The 23,011-nt window shown below is 40.2% G+C and overlaps 1 protein-coding gene across 2 annotated transcripts in view; it reads right to left on the reverse strand.

Moving 5' to 3' along the window:
- Nucleotides 1-778: 778 nt before the first annotated feature.
- Nucleotides 779-23,011, reverse strand: part of LOC127427816 (sodium-coupled neutral amino acid transporter 3-like) — a 64,873-nt gene continuing 42,640 nt past the window's right edge. For both annotated transcript variants that reach the window (XM_051675622.1, XM_051675620.1), the window contains 12 exons: nucleotides 21,281-21,354; nucleotides 20,466-20,558; nucleotides 19,758-19,839; nucleotides 13,634-13,716; nucleotides 13,131-13,189; nucleotides 9,527-9,691; nucleotides 8,906-8,985; nucleotides 7,676-7,776; nucleotides 7,133-7,257; nucleotides 6,110-6,254; nucleotides 5,790-5,893; nucleotides 779-4,952 (listed from right to left, as the gene is read on the reverse strand). In XM_051675622.1, the coding sequence (XP_051531582.1) occupies nucleotides 4,848-4,952; nucleotides 5,790-5,893; nucleotides 6,110-6,254; nucleotides 7,133-7,257; nucleotides 7,676-7,776; nucleotides 8,906-8,985; nucleotides 9,527-9,691; nucleotides 13,131-13,189; nucleotides 13,634-13,716; nucleotides 19,758-19,839; nucleotides 20,466-20,558; nucleotides 21,281-21,354 (1,216 nt within the window). In that variant the 3' untranslated portion in view covers nucleotides 779-4,847. The remainder of the gene's footprint in view (nucleotides 4,953-5,789; nucleotides 5,894-6,109; nucleotides 6,255-7,132; nucleotides 7,258-7,675; nucleotides 7,777-8,905; nucleotides 8,986-9,526; nucleotides 9,692-13,130; nucleotides 13,190-13,633; nucleotides 13,717-19,757; nucleotides 19,840-20,465; nucleotides 20,559-21,280; nucleotides 21,355-23,011) is intronic.

Below are 23,011 nucleotides of genomic sequence, written 5' to 3' on the forward strand. Positions count from 1 at the left end.
TGACTGTTCAGCCGGTTCCTGCCTCCTCCTTGCCCATCCTTTAACTGTTACAGTGGTGCCAAAACCCAGGAGGGAGGAAGGATGGCCAGAAGGGCAGCATCTCCCCTCCAGAGATGGGGGCGGGGGAGTAAGTCAGTCCAGTGGTGCCCCGGCCTGAATCGGGCGGGGGAGGAATGTGACGAGGAGGAGGGTGTGGCCAGGCCGTGGTGCAGAGAGAGAAAAGAACTTGCTTGCCGGTCCTCAACCACTCCTTCGCTCCCCTGGCAGAAAGCAGTGGCAAGGACTCCGTGACAGCACATCCCTCCTCCCTCTTGGGTTTCGGCACCACTGTAACAGTTAAAGGATGGGCAAGGAGGAGGCGGGAACTGGCTGAACAGTCAACATAAACTTAAATGATATAAATGAACTTAAAACAACATAAAACATAAGGACACAGACACACATGCAGCATTGCTGCGTGTCTCTCTCTCTTGAACTGGCGCCTCCGGCTCCCCTTTATCTTGTTCTCCTGCTGATCAGCTGATTCAGCGCCGGCCACACCCTCCTCATCATCACAGTTAGCAAAAAGGGAACAATACAAAGTATGCTGGTGATGGAGGTAAACACCATACTGTCAAACATTATAGGTTTGATCCTAGTAACTACAGATGTCCCTGAAATCTGATTCCTGCCGAATCAATAGAGTATTCCACACAGACAGACATACACTCACATCACGCACTGTAAAATCAATCAAGACTGAAAGAATATATATATTTTATTTCAACATTGTTTATGGCACATTAACTGCCAGCAATGTACTCCATACTGAGGATAAAGAAAGACATAAACTGGCTTTTTAAAAATTATTATGTTTTAATCATCTGACTCAACATCATCTCACCATTTACAATATCCAAACTATAGATGTGTTTATAATATAAAGGGATTACATTTATGTACATTATGTATAAATGCTGTCATGTAAGTAATGAATTCATACAAACTGTTACAAACGACGATGACATTTTTATTACATCAAAAGGAAAACATTACGCTGACTGGACACAGCTGGTAAATGGACAATTAAAAATTCTTCCCTCTTTTGCTCTCTTGTGATATGTTGCAGATCTGGTGATCATATAATAGTGTTTAAAGCACAAATAAAGCTGTGTGATGGGGACAGAAGCAGAGCATTATGGGGCTGATAACGCTGCACCACAGCTAAACAACCGTCTGCTTACAGTTACTGTGATTTGACTTTGTAGATGGAACAGTGTTTATAAACATTTCATATAATTCAGATTCCTCATGTGCTACATGATACATTTAATAAGATCTTATAGTTTAACATAAACTACCTTCATCATAAAATCATTATTCCTCTCTACTAAAACAAAATAATCACCAACATCACCAATCACTGGAATCACTATAATAATCTCACAAAACCTGTCAAGAACATGTGTGGGTCTATTTCACCCCAAGATCTGAAGAAATAAGAAATTGTATTTTGCAAAAAGAAAATGAACCTAATTATAGGACTATGGTGAATGGACAATAGTCTGTACTGTAATAATTAACTATTACAGAAACAATGAGTATCTCAAGAGAATCATCATTAAGAATTACAAAAATCCCCATTATGATAATGAGAAGTTAGATAAATATGCTGAATTGTCCTGGAAATTATGTATAATACACTAAATCTTAATGATTCTAAAAACAGGCTTCATTTTCTTCACGCAGAATGTAATAAAAAAAAATTCTTCTGATGGTGGGGTGTAATGTGACGTGGATTCACCCCTCTACATTTAAACAAGCCTTTAGAGCAATCAGGAATCACTGCTGCTGTATATTTAATGAGGGAAGGAAGTACTGGCAGTTCTTTAATAACTGGCACACACACACACACACAGAGCTGAAATGAGGGGACACATTTGTGCTTGAGAAACCACATTGATCTGTGAGGCAATACAACACTACAGAAAACATCTCACCATCACCACAACATACAATTAATACACAATGATCTCATCAGGTTGTGTTAATAATCAAACCCTAACCCCATGCTATCAATAAATCATACATTTCTCCATGTATCCCCAAAATACCACAATAAAGGAAATGATCTGGCTTTGAGAAACAGGAGAGAAAACTCATTGTTTTTAAAGGTCCAAAAAAGATAAATATTTTGAAGGAAGTTCAGATATATTACAGCACTTTTGCTGTGTGACACTGACAGGCCCTTGATGCAGCATCGCTACATTTAAAATACTGTAAAAAGATGCCAAGATATGATCAGTTCTCTAGAAGTGTGGCAACTCTACCCTTGATTAAACAGACAAAATTTATATAAAAAGTACCACAATTTAAATGCACATCTCATTTAGACATCTTATAATCCATTACAGTACATTCACTGACTGAAACTTCTTTATCCATAAACGAGAAGTGGAGAACACACACACAAACACACACATGCACACACACACACACACACACACACACACACACACACAGACACACGCGCACACATGCGCACACACACAGACACACACACGCACATGCGCACACACACAGACACACACACGCACACACACACACACACACACACACACACACACACACACACATGCACGCACACACACACTCACGCACGCACGCAAACACACATGCACACACAGACACACACACACACACAGACACACACACACACGCACATGCACGCACATGCACGCACACACACACTCACGCACGCACGCAAACACACATGCACACACAGACACACACACACACACAGACACACGCGCACACATGCGCACACACACAGACACACACACACACACACGCACACATATGCACGCACACACACACTCACGCACGCACGCAAACACACATGCACACACAGACACACACACACACAGACACACGCGCACACATGCGCACACACACAGACACACACACACACACACACACACACACACACACACACACACACATGCACGCACATGCACGCACACACACACTCACGCACGCACGCAAACACACATGCACACACAGACACACACGCGCGCACACACACACACATGCACACACACGCACACACAGACACACGCACACACAGACACACGCACACGCACACACATAGGGCCAGTAAGTGCTTGATTATAGGATGATGATTTTCAAGAGATTAAAAGATTAAAATATTCATGTACCATGTTAGACATCCACACATTACGCTTTTTTCTTTATACAATTTACAGTTAGTTGTGCATAAACTGATCATAACTGTCTAAAAATATATTAATCTATAATTATGTCATCAGTTGTAAGGGACTGAGAGGGAGATGTGCTTCAACTGAAAGTGCTACAGTTTAAAGTATCAATAATCACCAGATGACCCTGTGTGGAAACCCTTCAAAACCATCTGTCCACTCGACTAACAATCTCTTTCTCAACCACATCTAAAAGTTAAAGTTAAAGGGATAGATCACCCAAAAATGACAATTCTGTCCTCATTTACTCAAACACAGATATTAGGCAGAATGTTAGAGACTCATCCTGCATCTTTCTCTTTCATCCAATGATAGTGAATGGTGACTGAAGCTAACATTCTGTGTAACATCTCCTTTTCAGTTCCAGAGACAAAATGTTCATTTCTGAATGATCAATCCCTTTGAAATTACAGTGTAGTTTAACACAGACCAGCTTTACTTTAGGCAACATCAACCCTGTCTGCTGTCTGCTGAGTTTACATGCATCAATGCATCACATTTGTTTCTCCAGTTTAGGAGAGGACCCTGTGAATATTGTTGTTTTTGGTTTCAAGATCCGTCAATCAGCAGGACTCATAAGAGATCATAATAAACGAACGTTACGATTAACTGTGCTTTTCAATCGGTGCGTTCCCAATACAACAAGCAGTATTCATAAAAAATATTCAAAATATTTGTCATTAATGAAGCCATTTGGATAATTCATGTTTTCTATCTGAATCTGTTGAAGATGGCACTTTACTGTACAGAGATGTGATCGAGAATATCTTCTCTATATATCATTATATATTTATGCTCATTTATATCACTAAATATTGTAGAAAGGATACAAATTATAAATCCATATAAAAATGTGACATGTACAATGTATCTGTTGTACTATACATACAATTTGCATACATTTGAAATTGTGTAACAGACTGCAGACAGGTCATGTGTCGCCATGGCAATGAACTCTTGACCTCTCAGCAGCCTTCAGTGTTGGATATCTCACAGCTATTGCACAGAGTATTGCTGTATGTAAGATAAGATATGATGACATCACACTTAATAACCACCTGTGCTCCTGTTATAAATGAGCAGTTACTATAAGATCTTTTGATGAATGTGGCCAAAGGGCAAAGGTAAAAGGTCCTAATATGAAAAGGGGGGACGCTGGAAACTAAACTCAGACAGGAACTAGGCCTTGTGAATCTGTTTGGTAAGAATGCAGAATCCCTTTTGTTTGCAAACTCTGTTGCATGTAAACTGCATGTGCTGCTCCTATGGCACAGGAATTGTGGGTGTTCATGTGCTGCATCTGCAAACACTAAAACTGAATCATCAAAATATTTTACACTGAATATTTCCTTTTTGAAAACGGGTGGCAATTGAATAGAATTAATGCCAGCCTGAGATGGGACGCCACCCACATGACAACAGAGCTACACAGCACATGCAAGTCACGAGATCAAATAAAACATTGACTGACTATGACAGGTTCAACTAAATCAAAGAATCTGTTAATAGGGGCCATACTGGAAATCCATGAACTACTGATCCCAAATAATCAAAATATTAAAATTAAAAAAGCATAAACCATTAGAGGGCCTAATGACCACTGTTTCCTTTGCTGTTGCCGGACGTCCAATCAATGATGATGAAGCTCAGACTCATTATCATAAATAAGACTCCTAACAAGGCGAAGCAAGCAGCCTATAAAAGAGAGAGAGATAACATTAACACTGCTGGCAAAGTCACGAATCATATATGTGATTTAAGTCATTCAAGAAATAAGATTACTACCGAGTACCCTCGAATTTACAAACCTCAAATTCTGCATGTCAAAAGCTGAATCTAGATTTGATCAGAAATACCTGTAAACTGCTTTTGCTTCAGGACTTTTACACTGGACATCAAGTGGTGACGAAACACAGTAACAAACATGTATACACTTATCGTATAAAAGTAAAAAAAAAAAATGAAACATTACATTTATGAATATTACCATGAACTGCACAGGCACAACAACATATTGAACCTGACACAAACTGAATCGAAAAATGGACAATTTTGGTTTGTGAACGTGTCTTGAATTTTGATGCTCTCAGCAGCCGATAATTCACTGCTCAAATTGTGGTGAATCTGTACATAATATAATATTTAATTTAGTCTAGATTTGATTTGTTTTTTGTCATGCAACCTGTCAATGTTGGCATCTGCCTAACTTACCTAGATTCTACCAGTTGAGAGTAGAGATAAGGGAGGTGTTTGAAAAATGGATTTTATTTTATTTGCTTTTTCTTTTTCTAGTTTCATCTATTGCATACAACTACAGCTGTAACTTGAGCGTAACTCGTTTACAATGGTTTCGGGTCACACGTCTGCAACTGACCTGAGGGATTTACACAGCTCTTTGCATGATTAGTTTTCATGAAATCTCCCGTTCATTGTGAGAAAGCTATCAAAACCTCTACATTCCAGGACAAAGTAAAAAATTAGATCCCATTGTGGATGGACAGAGAGGAAGTGAAAACGTCTAAAAGTACTTACGAGGATTTTCGGCACAGAGCGGATTGGTTCCTCTTCCTCGGGCACAATGCGAATGTAAAACACAGCCGGAAATATAAAGATGAGGCACGGCGCTGACGTAGCCCCTGCGGTGATATAAACACATGCATATGCTCATTTATTGTTAACATAGACCTTCATACTCCATTCACATCATGTCTCTCACACTCCACAATAACATGCATTCTTCTCTGAGGTGGGTCTGTACAACTCACAACCACAGTTAACTACTAGAGAAACTGTGGTGTAAACACATCATGGGATTCCAGGGGTTTATTAAAAAAGAAAGAAAGAAAATTCACCAATGATCCCAAAGATGCCCAGGATGTTTGGGGCGAATATGACCAGTAGGTTGATGAGGGAGAGCAGACTGACGGCTATTGCGATGTGACGGGGCCACCAGAAGGTTTTATTTGCAAAGAACAGCTGCTGAATTGCTCTTCTTACCTGAGAAAAGACAGAAAAACAAAGAACTGAAACCAGTCAGCCACCGGAAAATCATCCGCCATCAAATCCTAACTGGAAATACAGGACACGAGCCAAAAGATAGTTGGGTTAGGAACAGGAAATACACTATAGCGGTGCATGGGCAAATATTATTTTTGCACATAACCACAACTTTCCATTAGACGACAAAAACAGTGAGTGCTGGATTACGAGTGTCAGAAGAGAAAAAAGAGCCAAATGAACTGTGACTCGATTAGAAACTCCATCACAGCTGTGACGACTAGTTTTTTCTTGTGAGGACATTTTCAGCAGTCCTCCTCACTATCTGAAGGGCTCATAAATCAGCCAAATCATGTTTTGCATGTGTCTGTGCGTGTGTATCTGTGCGTGTGTATCTGTGTGTGTGTGTGTGTGTGTGTATTTGTGTGTATGTGTGTGTGCGTGTGTATCTGTGTGTGTGTATGTGTGTGTGTGTGTGTATTTGTGTGTATGTGTGTGTGTGTGTATTTGTGTCTGTGCTTGTGTATCTGTGAGTGTGTATTTGTGTGTGTGTGTGTTTGTGGGTGGGTGTGTGTGCATGTGTTTGTGTAAGTGTGTGTGTGTGTGTGCGTATGTGTTTGTGTGTGTGTATCTGTGTCTGTGTATGTATGTATGTATGTGTCTGTGTGTGTGTATTTGTGTGTGTGTGTGGGTGGGTGTGTCTGTGTGTGTGTGTGTGTGCGTATGTGTTTGTGTAAGTGTGTGTGCGTGTGTGTGTGTGTGTGTGTGTGTGTGTGTGTATTTGTGTGTGTGTGTCTGTGTGTGTGCATGTGTTTGTGTGTGTGTGTGTGTGTGTGTGTATCTGTGTCTGTGTGTGTGTATGCGTTTGTGTGACTCACAGGAAACAGGACGATGGGCACAGTGAGTGTGACAGCGGTCAGCACAGCCAGACGAACACACAGGATGAGTGTGTCATACGGGTCGATCCGACTGTAAGTGTGCAACAGCTCAGCTTCCACATTTTCTACACACATACACAATTTACATTTAAACATGATAGCATATTTAAAAGTTCATTCAATAAGAAGGCAGGAAATGATGTCACATTCCTCATTAGGTTTGCAGCTGGCAGTGGTCATGATTGTCATTAACACACACTGAACACTAGAGGGAGCGCAAACACTAACTCTTGATTCAATCAGAGACTCAGATCTGTGACATCAGCAGGCAGAGAATGAGCTCTTATCAGGAGGATATAATACATCAACATTACTATTTGACATGACGCTCTGTTGAAATTATAAGCTGTAACAATGCTAGTTTGGTTAGTACAGAGCACTGCATTCACAGGTAAAGACAAATCCTATATAACCTTTTCAATATGTGTGCAAGAAAGACAGAAGGGGAGGAATGATGGTACGATGAGTAACTACAAGCCTCACCGTTGAAGGTCAGATATCCGAACAGAGCAGCCAGGAAATACATGACGTACATGACGCAAATGGAGATGTTGGATACGTGCTGCATCTTTGTCTTGGTGGGGCTGAAATCAGAGAATATAATGATGTGACAACCGACACTGAACGCACTCAAAATGTTCATCCTTCAGTCTTTCTGAAAATCTGTTGTATGGGTTAATGTTCTGGTCACCACTTTGAGTTCTCATGATTTGCCCTTTTCTACTCATTATACAGGTGAAGTGTGATATTTTTTGGATGTTGAAATACTTTCTCCTTCTCCAGCTTAATATGCAGAGTCAACTGTAAGGAAGTCATGTGCAGGATGATTTTTTTAACACTGACTATTGCCATCAAAACATTGTCCTGTTTGTTTGGGAATCCTGACCAGCCCGACAGCAACATGACAATGAGGTGTGTTTGACTTCATGCAGCGCTGCACAGACCGATCCTGACTCCTTTATTGGTATTAAAATAATTCAGACTTTTAGTTGACTTTCTTCTTGTACACACAGCAGATACTGTATGAAGCAGCACATAACCTTTTCAAATGAATAATGTTTCTGGTTCTTACATGTAAAATTCAAACATCTGTCTATCTGAATTCCACTTTGTCTGCAATAAAGTAAAAAAAACAAACATCACGTGATCCGTCACTGATGGGAAGCACAAAAGTGTCCGACTTGAGTCTTTTCAACTTCCAACTGGCCGATCAGTAAGGCAAGGTGCCGTTCAAGTCAAACACACCTGTTAACCCAAACAATGACATCAGTTTGGGGTGGGGCTATCTGTTTGGCTGACCAATAGAAGATGGGGGAATGTTTAGGAAACTTGTCTGAAAACGGTTGGTGAAGCTCGTGGCTCAGAAATGACACACTTCAGCTTTAAAGAACATTTACACAGAATACTGAATACTTCTTTAATTCTAACATATACTCTAATGCATCTCTATTCAATTCTGTTGACCTGCATGATCTAACACACCTGCCTGTAAAGTAATCCTGAAGACCTGCTGGTTCAGGTGTGTCTGATTAAGCTCGGAGATGAACTCTTCTTGAATAGTCCTGCTCTAATGTATACTGATTGTAGACTGGTCAAAGCACACACACACAGTTCTCAGGACAGTGAAGCAGAAGCAACAGAATACATGATATAATAACATCCATGTGCACAGTGTGACTCATGCCCGATCCGCTGTAAGAACTTGCCACCTACTTGCGCAGCTCCGTGTAAATTGGCAGCACCTCAGGGTGGCACACAAATGCGAACGCCAGGATGGGAACCGTGTAGGCCGTCTGTTTAAAAACACACAGATCAGAGCACGTCACGTCACCATGGATACCACAGCGGCAACCCAAAGCCCACACTTTAAAGTCCATTAAACACTGCGGCACATTACAGAGAGCTAATTGTAGCTGTGATTCAGTGAGTCTTGGATGGAGCTTAGGCTCGACCTGATTAGGAATGCCAGTTCTGTGCACAGAGACGGACTGAGTCTAACACCACCAACAACACACACATTATGACACGAGAACATATGTGGGAAAACTGCACAAGCACATGTGTGAGATGAATACTACAGGAATAAATCAGACTCAATTCACTGAATCTACAGAGAGACTCTGTTATTGCTCAAAAATTGCTCTTTCATAGCTTGGGATGCAGCACTTTGGATAAAAGTATCTGCTAAAGGAATAAATGTAAATGTAAAAGTCATTAAACGGTTAATTTGAAACAGCTTAATACACAAATAAAAAAAAAGATACATCATAAGAAAGTGAATTTCCCACATGATTTCAGTGTTTCGATGAAGGGTGGAGCGATTTAATGACACACCTGTGAGTTGAGGTTAAACAGGCGGGGGGTGCAGACAGTGTCACTCTCAGGGGTCATCTCCACTCCTCCGGGGTCAGCCGCCACACTTGTGTTAAAACCCACCACCGTCCTGTTATAGGCAAACTCAACGAATGGACAAGGCACATGGAACTTCTTATAGATCACCTGGAAGGAGAGGAGATATGCTTGCACAAGTTGCTCTGATCTCACAATGATTCTTTAAAGGAGTCGTATCATCTTTTTATTATTATATTTTTTCCTGTGGTCCACTTATAAAGTTGGCCAAGTTTACTGTGCCAAAACAGTCATAATTGGGTTTTTCATTTCACTCTCAGCCGGATCTTTGCTGTCGTGCCTTTGAGACTTTAATGTGAACAGCCTTTCATTTCAAATGAGTAACTACACATTTCTGCACTTACTCATGGGATGCAGGTTTGCTGTTGTGTCACATATAGTTTTTAATGATTCCTTCCTTCAATAACAGTCTCTTTATGCAGCTGCACAACATTGAGACAGATTTATAAAACATTCAGTGCTGAAAAGTGCTGCTCAAACTGTTTAGAGACTGAAATGATCTTGTTGAAAATAAACTAACGTTGTGATTTTTCAGAAAGATCTGCAGGTGCCACACACACACACACACACACACACACACACACACACACACTCACACACACACACACACACACAAACACACAGACACTCATTCACACACACACACACAAACTCACACACACACAGACACTCATTCACACACACACACACACACACACTCACACACAAACACAGACACTCATTCACACACACACACACACTCTCACACACACACACACACACACACACACACACACACACACACACACACACACCACACAAACTCACACACACACACTCACACACACACACAGACACTCATTCACACACACACACACACTCACACACACACACAAACTCACACACAAACAGACACTCATTCACACACACACACACACACACACACTCACACACACACACAGACACTCATTCACACACACATACAAACAGCTCACACAAACACACACACACACACAAACACACACATACACACACACACAAACAGCACAAGCTTTCACACACATCAACACATTTTAGTCTTCTCAGCAGTTCTTCTGCTGCTATACTTAAAGGAGAATTATGTGATTTTTTTATATTAAAATACACTTTTAGAACTAAAATTAAAACATCTTTAGATTGATACCCCTGAAAACTGTAAACACTGTGATATGCATCAATAACAAATAAATGTGTGTGGTCATGTGTTAATTTGTCTGGATGTCAGAAAGTCAAAGTTTTCAAAAGGAACCACTTTTGCAGCTTTGTCTTTTTGGACTGGGAAATAAATATTTGTGTTCTAAAACTTACAGTACTTTGACACAAAAACATGTATGCTTTTATTTCAAAAGATCCCTTTAAGCACAATGGCTACACTTCTCTGCATTTAATGGGGTTTATGAGTGAGTATCACATACCCAATTGGATGGGAGAGAGAAATTTGGGGTGGCATTGTTGCAATTTTGTGTCCATTCATTTGGTGTTCGTCCCAAACACAGCAGGGATGAATTGAGAGCAGAGGATGGTTTGAAGACTAGATGGCTTTACAAATTCAGTGTGAAGACACACACACACACACACACACACACACACACACACACACACACACAAGTGGGGCTAGAGCTGTGTGCACAGATTAAACCTCTCATTCAAAAACTAGGTCAGTGAGGTCCACCAAACACAAACTCTAAAAATATTCGACACACACACACACACACACACACACACACACACAAACACACAATAATTCTAAGACTTATAAGCTGATAACTGAAAAAAAAGTGCATCAAGTTTAAATAGTAATTTTCACACTCTCAGCACATAATTCAGAGAGTAATTTCAAAGAAGCAGAATATTTCATCACTATGAGAATATGAAACAGCATGTGACTGAATGAAACAATTATTCACCCTCATGTTTTTCCAAACTCATTTGACTTTCTTCTTTCCATGGAACACAAAACAATACACAGTATACAGTATACTGCAGAATGTGCAGAGTGATCATTTTAATAATGACAGAAAAGCACCATAAGGGTTAGGTCGGGTCCATATGGCACGAGGATATTTTGTGTGAGCTAAAGACCAAACTTTAAATAATTATTCACTCACAAACTGCCATAGCTCTCAGTCTCATTCAATTCAAATATGACGTGTGAAGACACATCATGCCAGATTTGACATCAACGATGAGATGGACAAGAACCAATTTCTGTTGTAAGGAAAAGATCACTCTTTGTGCAATATATGTTCTTTTGTTCACGGACTAAAAATGGTTCAAGGAACGAAAACCAAACACTTCCAGAGTGAAAATGTTATTTTTTAATGCTGGTAACCGGTTCTAACCGGTTAATTTTGTTTCCGATCATTTTTTTATGAAACTAAAGGCCAAAGAGTTTATCGTAGTAATTTTTTTGGAAACTACACCACTTCATGTTGCCCGTAAAAATGAAGCATGTGCTTTTATCCTGAAGGAAACTGCTGCATCACACATTTCTTTGTGTAACTGCCCGTTGTGCATGAAGCATTCTGTGAATGAAGACCTTTTTAACAACTATGTATAATTACTATATACTGTATACATGCACTGCTAATCCACATACAAAACATTAGCAAAGGTAAAGCTCAGTGGTAAAGACGCTTGCTACCACACCTGGAGTTCGCTAGTTTGAATCCAGGGTGTGCTGAGTGACTGCAGCCAGGTCTCCTAAGCAACCAAATTGGCCAGGTTGCTAGGGAGGGTAGAGTCACATGGGGTTACCTCCTCGTGGTCGCTATAATGTGGTTCTTTCTCAGTGGGGTGCGTGGTGAGTTGAGCGTGGTTGCCGCAGTGGATGGCATGAAGCCTCCACACGTGCTATGTCTCCATGGCAACGCGCTCAACAAGTTACGTGATAAGATGCGCGGGTTGACGGTCTCAGATGTGGAGGCAACTGAGATTCGTCCTCCACCACCCGGATTGAGGTGAGTCACTACGACACCATGAGGACTTAAAAGCACATTGGGAATTGGCCATTCCAAATTGGGAGAAAAAAGTACATTTGTTACTAACTGTTAATTAACTGTTTGCTTGTTATAATTTCTATGCTGATAAATCCACCACACAGGAAGAAAATCTATTGCTTATTGTCACTTATTTTGGTGAGGCAAGTGGTATATTTTGGGCTTGTTTTTCCAGAACAGGTTGCTTGTTCCTCTTGTTTTTCTCTGACAACACTGCAACTGGTATTTCACTGACCCCTCAGCGGAGTACTGTCATTTAAAAAAGAACATTATTAACCATTCTTTTATTTTATTCTAACCGGTAACCATTTGGAAAGGAAGCTTCAGAACTTCTGAACCAGAACAAAAAAATACAGTTTTTGCTCGGAACGAACCAAAATTAAAATCATTTTGTTTTTAGTCCCTACTTTGTGTTCCAAAGAAGTATGTCATACAGGTTTGGAACAACATGAAGCTGAGTAAACAATGACAGAATTTAAATTTTTTAGTAAACTACAAGGGTAAAAACATACCGCAATTAGGAAGAAGACCATACAACTGAGAGAGAAACCACTGGTGTAGCCCAGGTACCCTGAAACACAAAGACAAACACACACACACACAAAGACAAACACACACACACACACACACACACACAAAGACACACACACACACACACAAAGACACACACACACACACACAGACAGACAGACAGACACACAGACACAGAGACACACACACACACACACAGACACACACACACACACACACACAGACACACAGACACACACACACACAGACACACACACAGGTGAGCCAGTAATTGTACCTAACTTTTTCCCAGAGGTTTTTCATGAACAGTCTCAAGTGAGCAGATTCCACCTTCAAATCAAATCTGAAACTCCATCAACTGAAATAAACCTACTATACTAACATTTCATTAGGCAATAAATGATAATAATTATGTCTCAGATGCATTCAGTTAATAACAGACGGGCAGCCATGAGCAGAAGTGTCTTCAATTAGTAAGACTTACCGAGCTGCTTCATTAAAGCCAATGGCAAGATGACGCTGCACGACACAATGACCACCAGGTAATTGCCATTTAAATACCATTCCCTGTTAAACAGAGAGAGACACAAAGATAAATATTGAAAAAAAAAGCATCATAAGCGTTGTCCACATGACTCGTGCACTATTCTCAACATCTTCTGAAGCCGTATGATAGCTTTGTGTGAGGAACGGAGCTTGCATACATTCAAACTGTGTCACATTCAGTTATGAGACATGTGAGAACTAACAGCGTTCAGCATCATTGATACAGCATGTCTTCACGCTCCACTATGGTATTATATGGTGTCACTATATGCTTTTGTTTTATGGCAATGAGCAGCGTGAACATTCTGTTAAAATCTCCATTTGCGCTCCAAATAAGAAAGAATGACATGAGTAAATGATCACAGAATTTACATTTTTGGATGAACTGTTCCTTTAAAACTTTCCCCTGTGTACGTTTGATATACATTGTTCAATGTTGTGTGGAAACATTGTGATCTTGATGAGGTGAAGGGCACCAGGAACATATGGAGCTGAGAGAGCCAGCCAATATTGATAAAACAAAGTTCTCTTCTGAGGTCAAGCTGTGTGTGTGTGTGTGTGTGTGTGTGTGTGTGTGTGAGAGAGAGAGAGAGTGTGTGTGTGTGTGTGTGAGAGAGAGTGTGTGTGTGTGTGTGTGTGTGTGTGTGTGAGAGAGAGAGAGTGTGTGTGTGTGTGTGAGAGAGAGTGTGTGTGTGTGCGTGTGTGTGTATGTATGTGTGTGGTTTCACATGAGCAGTACTATGAGTCAGTGAAAGGCATGCCAACCCCGTCAGTGTCTGGTCTGGATGAGGGCACGTCTGAGTACACAACCAATGGATGCATTTATACTTCACTTTGATATTCTTGGCAAACCTTCGTACCAAAGTGACTCATAGTTATAGTTCACCCAAAAATGAAATTTCTGTCATAATTTCCCCACTCTCATGTCATTCCAAACCCATATGACTTTCTGCTATGGAACACAAAAGAGGAAGACTGGGGATAGGGGCTGCTGAGCTCCAAAAAAATGGCAAAAAGCACCATTAAAAGATCATGAAACCCAAAAACACATTTTTTGAGATGTGAACAGATATGTACACGTTGCACATAACTGAAAACAATGATAACACTCAATATGTTTTTTAATAAGGAGAAAGTGTTTTTTTTTTGTTTGTTTGTTTTTTTTTTTCATTTTATTGGGCCATTTAGTTCTTCCAGTTTCAAAACAAAAGTAGAAGCAACGTCACAAAAATGAGGTATACGTGTAAACTCAGAGTTATGACTGGTAGGACAGAACACATGTACAGTTGAAGTCAGAAGTGTACATACACTTAGGTTGAAGTCATTAAAACTCATTTTTAAACCACTTCACAGATTTAATATTAGCAAACTTTTGTTTTGGCAAGTCGTTTAGGACATCTACTTTGTGCATGACACAAGTAATTTTTCCAGCAATTGTTTACAGACAGACTGTTTCACTTTTAATTTACTATATCACAATTCCAGTAGGTCAGAAGTTTACATACACTAAGTTAACTGTGCCTTTAAGCAGCTTGGAAAATTCCAGAAAATGATGTCAAGCAATTAGCCAATTAGCTTCTGATAGGAGGTGTACTGAATTGGAGGTGTTCCTGTGGATGTAATTTAAGGCCTATCTTCAAACTCAGTGCCTCTTTGCTTGACATCATGGGAAAATCAAAAGAAATCAGACAAGACCTCAGAAAAAAATTGTGGACCTCCACAAGTCTGGTTCATCCTTGGGAACAATTTCCAAATGCCTGAAGGTACCACGTTCATCTGTACAAACAATAGTACACAAGTATAAACACCATGGGACCACACAGCCATCATACCGCTCAGGAAGGAGACGCATTCAGTCTCCTAGAGAGGAACGGAGTTTGGTGCAAAAAGTGCAAATCAATCCCAGAACAACAGCAAAGGACCTTGTGAAGATGCTGGAGGAAACAGGTAGACAAGTATCTATATCCACAGTAAAATGAGTCCTATATCGTCATAATCTGAAAGGAAGGAGCCACTGCTCCAAAACTGCCATAAAAAAGCCAGACTACAGTTTGCAAGTGCACATGGGGACAAAGATCTTACTTTTTGGAGAAATGTCCTCTGGTCTAATGAAACAAAAACTGAACTGTTTGGCCATAATGACCATCGTTATGTTTGGAGGAAAAAGGGTGAAGAACACCATCCCAACCGTGAAGCATGGGGGTGGCAGCATCATTTTGTGGGGGTGCTTTGCTGCAGGAGGGACTGGTGCACTTCACAAAATAGATGGCATCATGAGGAAGGGAAATTATGTGGATATATTGATATATATAACATCTCAAGACACTGGTGGTGGTCGAAAAGAGTCCCCTGTTCACTGTGTAAAGCGCTTTGAGTGTAGTGTCAGAAAAGCACTATATAAATGTAACATTCATTCATTCATTCAAGACATCAGTCAGGAAGTTAAATCTCAGTCGCAAATGGGTCTTCCAAATGGACAATTACCCCAAAATGGCTTAAGGACAACAAAGTCAAGGTATTGGAGTGCCCATCACAAAGCCCTGACCTTAATCCGAGGAGGTCTACAAACCTGACTCAGTTACACCAGTTCTGTCTGGAGGAATGGGACAAAATTCCAGCAACTCATTGTGAGAAGCTTGTGGAAGGATACCCAAAACATTTGACCCAAGTTAAACAATTTAAAGGCAATGCTACCAAATACTAACAAAGTGTATGTAAACTTCTGACCCACTGGGAATGTGATGAAAGAAATAAAAGCTGAAATAAATCATTCTCTCTACTATTATTCTGACATCTCACATTCTTAAAATAAAGTAGTGATCCTAACTGACCAAAGACAAGGAATGTTTTCTATGATTAAATGTCAGAAATTGTGAAAAACTGAGTTTAAATGTATTTGGCTAAAGTGTATGTAAACTTCTGTCTTCAACTGTACATCAGTAGATTCTGTGCGTTTCTCCCATGAGAAGGAACACTTTCATCCAATCACAGCGCTGCCTCATGCATGAGCTCACATTAAAGCGGAGAATTCAAACTCATGAACGTAACAGCTGTTCTGCAGACGTAAGACTTCAACAGCACACGAAACAGACATGAGGGCAGACTTTTACACTAAACACCATTGTCAGATTGAAATCACTTCACAAAACGAACCACAGTCCATAACTGAACCGACGAGAGCGTTTCTTGGTTGTAGTTCTGCTAATTGCACTCCAAACATCCTGTTTATGGCTGTTAGACAGAGCGCTGATTCCATCGTGTACTTTCTCCGTGTGTCGGATCGTGAACATGAACACGTCAGAATGGACCACAGTCCAGAACCGCACCGAAGCAAGCATGTTTGTGGGCCGGCCGATGTTGCTCTCCAAACATGAAGCAGCGGTGTATTCCAGGTGTATTTGTGGAGACTGTTCCGTTTAGACAGCTTCACCGATTGCATCTTCTCACCGTGCATCTGATCATAAACAGGATTACACGACGGTTTGTTCAAAAACAGTAGACAATGATGAAAAAGAAAACTCAAAGTCATGTCAACTCTATTTTTTTTCTACTTTACATCAAGTTTCTGGGATTTACAGCAACATGGTTTACCGGCGTTACATCATCATGACAATGGAGTTGAAATACTGGATAACTTTAAACAGACAAGGTTTGTAAGTGATTTTATCACACTAGAGTCATGTTAAAACATTTTATGCTTAATTATTGTGCTTATACTTTTAAAAACAGTGTGTGTTTAATGTTTTGTGAATGGTTTTATTGTATGTGCCTTACTGCATGCACTTTTTTCCTTATAAAATGGATTAGTCTAAATTATTTTCTGTGGTAATTAACATTATGCTACAAATGTTGACAACAGAACTTGTATTAAACCCGAAACACTGCTTGTAAAATAAATATCTATGAATGAATGTGAAGACTCAAAGCAGTGTAGCTCTTTCTCAAAGGTTTGAACAAAATATCCAAATCTTTTTTGCAGATTTGCGATCAGTTCTATGGTCATCTCTCTTTACACTTTTGTCCCCGTGCCCCAAAATGCTCTTGTTTTCATCTCCACTCATAACGTGATGTTCAACTCTGTTTGTGTGTTTTTGGAAATAGCTCTTGACCCCTCCCATCCTCCCTCTTCCTGCACACATTTTTACATATTTTCCTGCCCGTTTCGAGAGTCTTTTTTCAGTGTGAGGTGTGAATCACTGGAACTGAACTAGAGGGGTTTCATGACACTTTAAAAGTACCATAAAAACAGTTCACATGACTTGTGCACTAAAAATCATTGCACCCGTCGCGGCTCTCAAATCTCATTCGCAATCACTTTCAATTCAAATATGCTGCATGAAGATGTGTCACCAGGTTTGACGAGGACAACGTTAAACGTCAGCGTTTCTGTCACGTTAATGTCAAGCCTGCACAATCTGGGATATTAGAAATAAATAGTGAAGGATTTTCAGTGAATTTCGCTTAAATTTGGGTCTGTTCCGCACACAAAGCTAAGTCATATATGGAGTACTCTCATGGTACTTTTTTGATCCTTGTGAAGCTCAACAGCCCCAAAAATGAAACGATCTTTGTGGACATTCTGCTAAATATTTTCAAATGTGTATCACAGAGGAAAGTCCCACAGGTTTGCTAAACCTTTAAAATACAGTACATAAATCACATGACGGGCAAATACCAGGACAGGAAGCCAAGAACACACATCATAATGAACATTTCCTAAAACATTTAAATCCCTGCAGTTATGAATTCACAAAAATACCACATGTCGTTTTTTAAGCATGGGTGATGTCTGCAGGAACTGAAAAGATTCGCCACTGTTTACTGCATCGGGATTCTCCTCGCTCGCCCGAAGAGCCAAGGAATTCAAATGAGGTAGCCAAAGGTCGTCTCCGTGGAGTTTTTGAGGTGTCCTCCAAAGTGTGTGTGTGTGTGCGCAGGCCTTCTGCACTCTGCTTACGCCACAGAGTGTCACACACACACACACACACACACACACTACCACATACACACACACACAATCACACACACACACTACCACATACACACACTACCACATACACACACACAATCACACACACACACACACACACACACACACACACTACCACCACATACACACACACACACACACACACACACACACACACACACACACACACACACTGCTTTGGCTAGGCAACCGTCTGTTATAGGGACAGAGATCTGACCTTCACACACACAAACCTGTTCTCACCGAATCTAGTCGATCTATCACACTCTTTGTCTACCTTTAACTCACACACACAATTACGCCTGAGGATTTTGTGTCTGACTCAGAATCCTCTGAGACTTTTTGATCTGAGAGAAACCGCACTGCTCACACACACACACAGAACTGTTAGCAGGAGTGAATCTGCCGTTAACACACTCCTGCTGTTCCACAAAAAGAGGAAAATGCCACCGAAACGAGACGTGTCAGTACAGACTGGAATCATCAAACAAACCTCTATACTTCATGAATCTCTCTCTCTCTCTCTCTCTCTCTCCCCAGAGGAAACGGTTTTGCTCACATGTTGCTCTTTCAAAGCTCGGTACACTTAATGGAGTTACTAGTTTGTTTCTTTTTGTCTCAAATGTTTATACTAAAATTCCAAATAAGAAATGACAGGTTACATATGAGTTAATAGTTGACCTACAGTGAGTGTATAAAATGATTGTGGACAGAACAGATCACGTGGTCTTGGAAGTATTAGATAAGAAATGTTTGAGCTCATATTGAGATCTCTTGTGAAACTCTATAAGAAGACACATGTGAAATTACTGGAGTCTTTTTCTCAGGAGAAATATCTGAGAAGCAGGAGAATTCAGCAAAACTCTCCATTTAATCTCACTGCTGTCTAGGACAAACAATTGAGACATACAAAAGGTGTAATTGTTTTTTTCCTTTGTATGTCTGTTTGTGTGCTTAAGCCCTAACATACCTAAAACAGGTTGTGATAATATGGAGTCCTGATCGAGCCAATAAACGTGAGAAAACAGGAAGACTATGAAACAACTTTAAACACACACAGACGTGCACTCACCCCCCTGGATTGTCCACCTTGAGGAAAGCCTGGATCACCAGTGGAAACTCGTACTTTACGATGTACAAGTAACTGGACATGGCTGTGAGAGACAGAGAGGACAGCTGTGAGCTTCAACAAACACACACATACAGTAAACACACTCTCATTCAGGATAAACTGGCCTTCGAGCGGGATTGTGGTTATTATCCTGGAAGCAAACGTCACAGTAAAACAAAGATATTTAGCATTTATAAAGAAGCTCAGGCTCTTTCTCCTCCACTGGAGATTAAATCACAGTTCAAATGACAAAGCTCCTTAAAAACACAATTGAAGGAGTGCAAAAACAACAGTACAAGAGAAATTAAATGATAAGCCTCAAAATGATGTTTTACAATAGGCCTCTGTCTGGGATATCAGATCTCTGGAATACTTGATTCTGATTCTGTGGTCAAATATGTTTGTATAATTAGCATTAAACGGTATAATTGACCGTTTTCTCAGGCAACTGATTTCATGTCTCTAGTATCACTCGGCCGTCTCTTTCTACCAGAGAAAATTATCTCAACTCAAATCCATATTTCATGTGTGTGTGTGTGTGTGTATCTGTGTGTGTGTCTGTGTGTGAGTGTGTGTGTGTGTGTGTGTGTGTGTATGCAGTGCCCTTGACAGGGTCACTAAACAACACATGGTGTCTCCTGAGATGATGCATGTTGGATAGCGTCTCACCTCCGATGTTCTGCAGGGTGATGGCGATGCCGGCCGCCATCTTGCCTGGAGTCCCAAAGGCTCGGAAGCCCAACTGTTCATAAGCTCTAATACCTGACAAAAAAAGCATCAACATATGAAATTCACACACTTCTCATAGTCAACCACACTTGACTGAAGGGGACAAGTTCACATCCTCTCACTAAGATATAAAATATAGGCCTAGCTGAATACATTCAATAATTGCATTTATTAATAATTACAATAACAATAAACAATCACAATAAACAATTTCTCACAGTTCATCAGCATAACTGTAGGCTGTAAGTGCATTAATATAGAATTATGATCATTCGTGGTCACAGGTGTACATATAGTACTGTCTTTTTTACAACTTTATGGCTCCTCCAAACAGAGTGTAGAGCAGCATTGTTCAGTTTTATATGAAAATGTTTATTATTAAGTGATAAACATATCATGTGATGTACTGTATGTGAGGTCTGACAGACATTAAGCCTTATAGTAAATATAACAACGAGATTGACAGACTCAATCGATCGGGCACAGCAGATGCTCGGCTATTTTTAGCCTTATGCACACCAGAAATATTGTGGCCAAATAAAATCTCTCACAGATCGGTGAGGCAGATAGTCAAAGAGCCAACGGAGAGCGCGCCATCACTTCAGTCACATGTACAGATAAACAGTGTCTTGATTTTACCCATGAGCCAACACCTTCCTACAAAGGTTCAGGAACAGTGTCTCCTACCCAAATCATTCACTTAATCACAGAAAAGATCTGAAACTGGTCTCGGGTCAGCTGATCGCAATACTCACCCACGACACCTGAGGATTTGAGCAGCAGGTGAATGGAGTATGAAGACAGACCAGCGACTGCAGTGAGGAGAATTCTGAAAGACAGATGAAACAAAACAAATGCAACTGGTACACAATCAAGTGCTACTGCAGCCGTGTGTCAGACGCTTTAAACCTTTACAATGGCCTTGTAAAGGTCAAAGGGCTTCCGGTACATGAGGAGATGTTGCTGAGTGACTGACAGGTTTGCAGATCTATAAACCATTACTGTTACACTGAATATCATGATAGTTATTGTGGAGAAATATACAACTTAAGTGCTATCGACAGGGTCTATGACATTCTGTCAATTACTACAGAAAATAATAAGAAAAAAACAAAAACAAACAATGCAATGTAGGTCTAACGCATTAAATTACATTTGAAAAATATACAATTCATTGCACTGCTTCAAAACGGTAGCCATAGCACTTAAATATTATTAGCATGAGACTGGTGTTATAGAACTGCTTATTAACACTGTCTGTATACAGATAAATTCAATCTTTCAGCTCATATCATGAACTTTTAAAACTGGTCAACCAAGTAACTTTTGCATGACTTATGCAATATTACCAGAAAAAGATGTGACAAAAACGGTCCTGTTGACGTAGAAATTAGTTCATTCTGCTTTTAAACCCTCCAGTACATCCCCATAGACTTACATTATATTATAATCATACAACTATATCAACTGACTCTGTAATTCAAAGATAAATTATTTTTTATTCAAGTTAATTAGGCCTAGTTTTACCTACTTGTCCAGGTCATGAACTGCGGTGTCTGAATCAGTTGAGACAATCACCAGTGGAGGTAGAAAAACAACATTTTAATGATATTCAATAAAGGGCAAATCATTCAGTAAGTTGGTGGAAAAGTACTGGACAAAAGCTCATAAATACAACAGTACCTCCAGCTGCCAACATCTGGACAAACATCTCACGCTGGGAACCCAAAACATGCTCTAGGGACTCTAAAGCCCCTCCTCTTCCTCCACCGTTATTCTAGTCTAAGAATGTCCTGGCATCTTCACTGACGTTAAAGTCTGACCAGCCTCTGCCAAACACTCAGTTTCAACTTGGCACTTTCTTACATTTCCCTTCTTTATTTTCCTCAAATGACGTGGTTGAACTGCAGAAGTCAGCGAGTTTAGCACTGCTGGACACACTGACTCACTAAAGCACTTAAATAGATATTCAGCCTTGACCAACATTACCATCATATTTCTCTAGAGTGGAGTACAACTAGTAAAGCAAGTCATTTGTGATTCATGACAAATGACAGTGGTAGAGGAGGCAACATTAAGAGAGATTAAAAAGCTTTAAAACATCTATAGAAATCGAGACAGAACAAGTGATTTGTTCAGCAGCTGGGCTGTGTTAGTTGATGCAGCTGCTTTGAAGACACTATGTGATCAGTTCAGCAGAAAATGAGCATTTAATTACAGTATGTTCTTTAGCAGCCGATTGTGGTGAGTGGTTTGATATTAACTGCCCTCAACAAGCTGAACAAGGTTCTTAATTTAGCAACTCTAACTCTGTTCCAGTGAGCTGCCCTGCTTTCTATTGTCTACATAGACAGCTGCCATCGCAAGAAGCTTCCTGAAATGGTGCGTCATAAGTGACTGATCCGAAACGTTCCTCACATGAAGTGCACTGAAGACTCGGCTCACAATTGGTTCCCAAAATTAGCTGTTAGCATGCTGCTACGGTA

Source organism: Myxocyprinus asiaticus, chromosome 37 (genome assembly GCF_019703515.2).
Source record: "Myxocyprinus asiaticus isolate MX2 ecotype Aquarium Trade chromosome 37, UBuf_Myxa_2, whole genome shotgun sequence".
NCBI lineage: Eukaryota > Metazoa > Chordata > Actinopteri > Cypriniformes > Catostomidae > Myxocyprinus > Myxocyprinus asiaticus.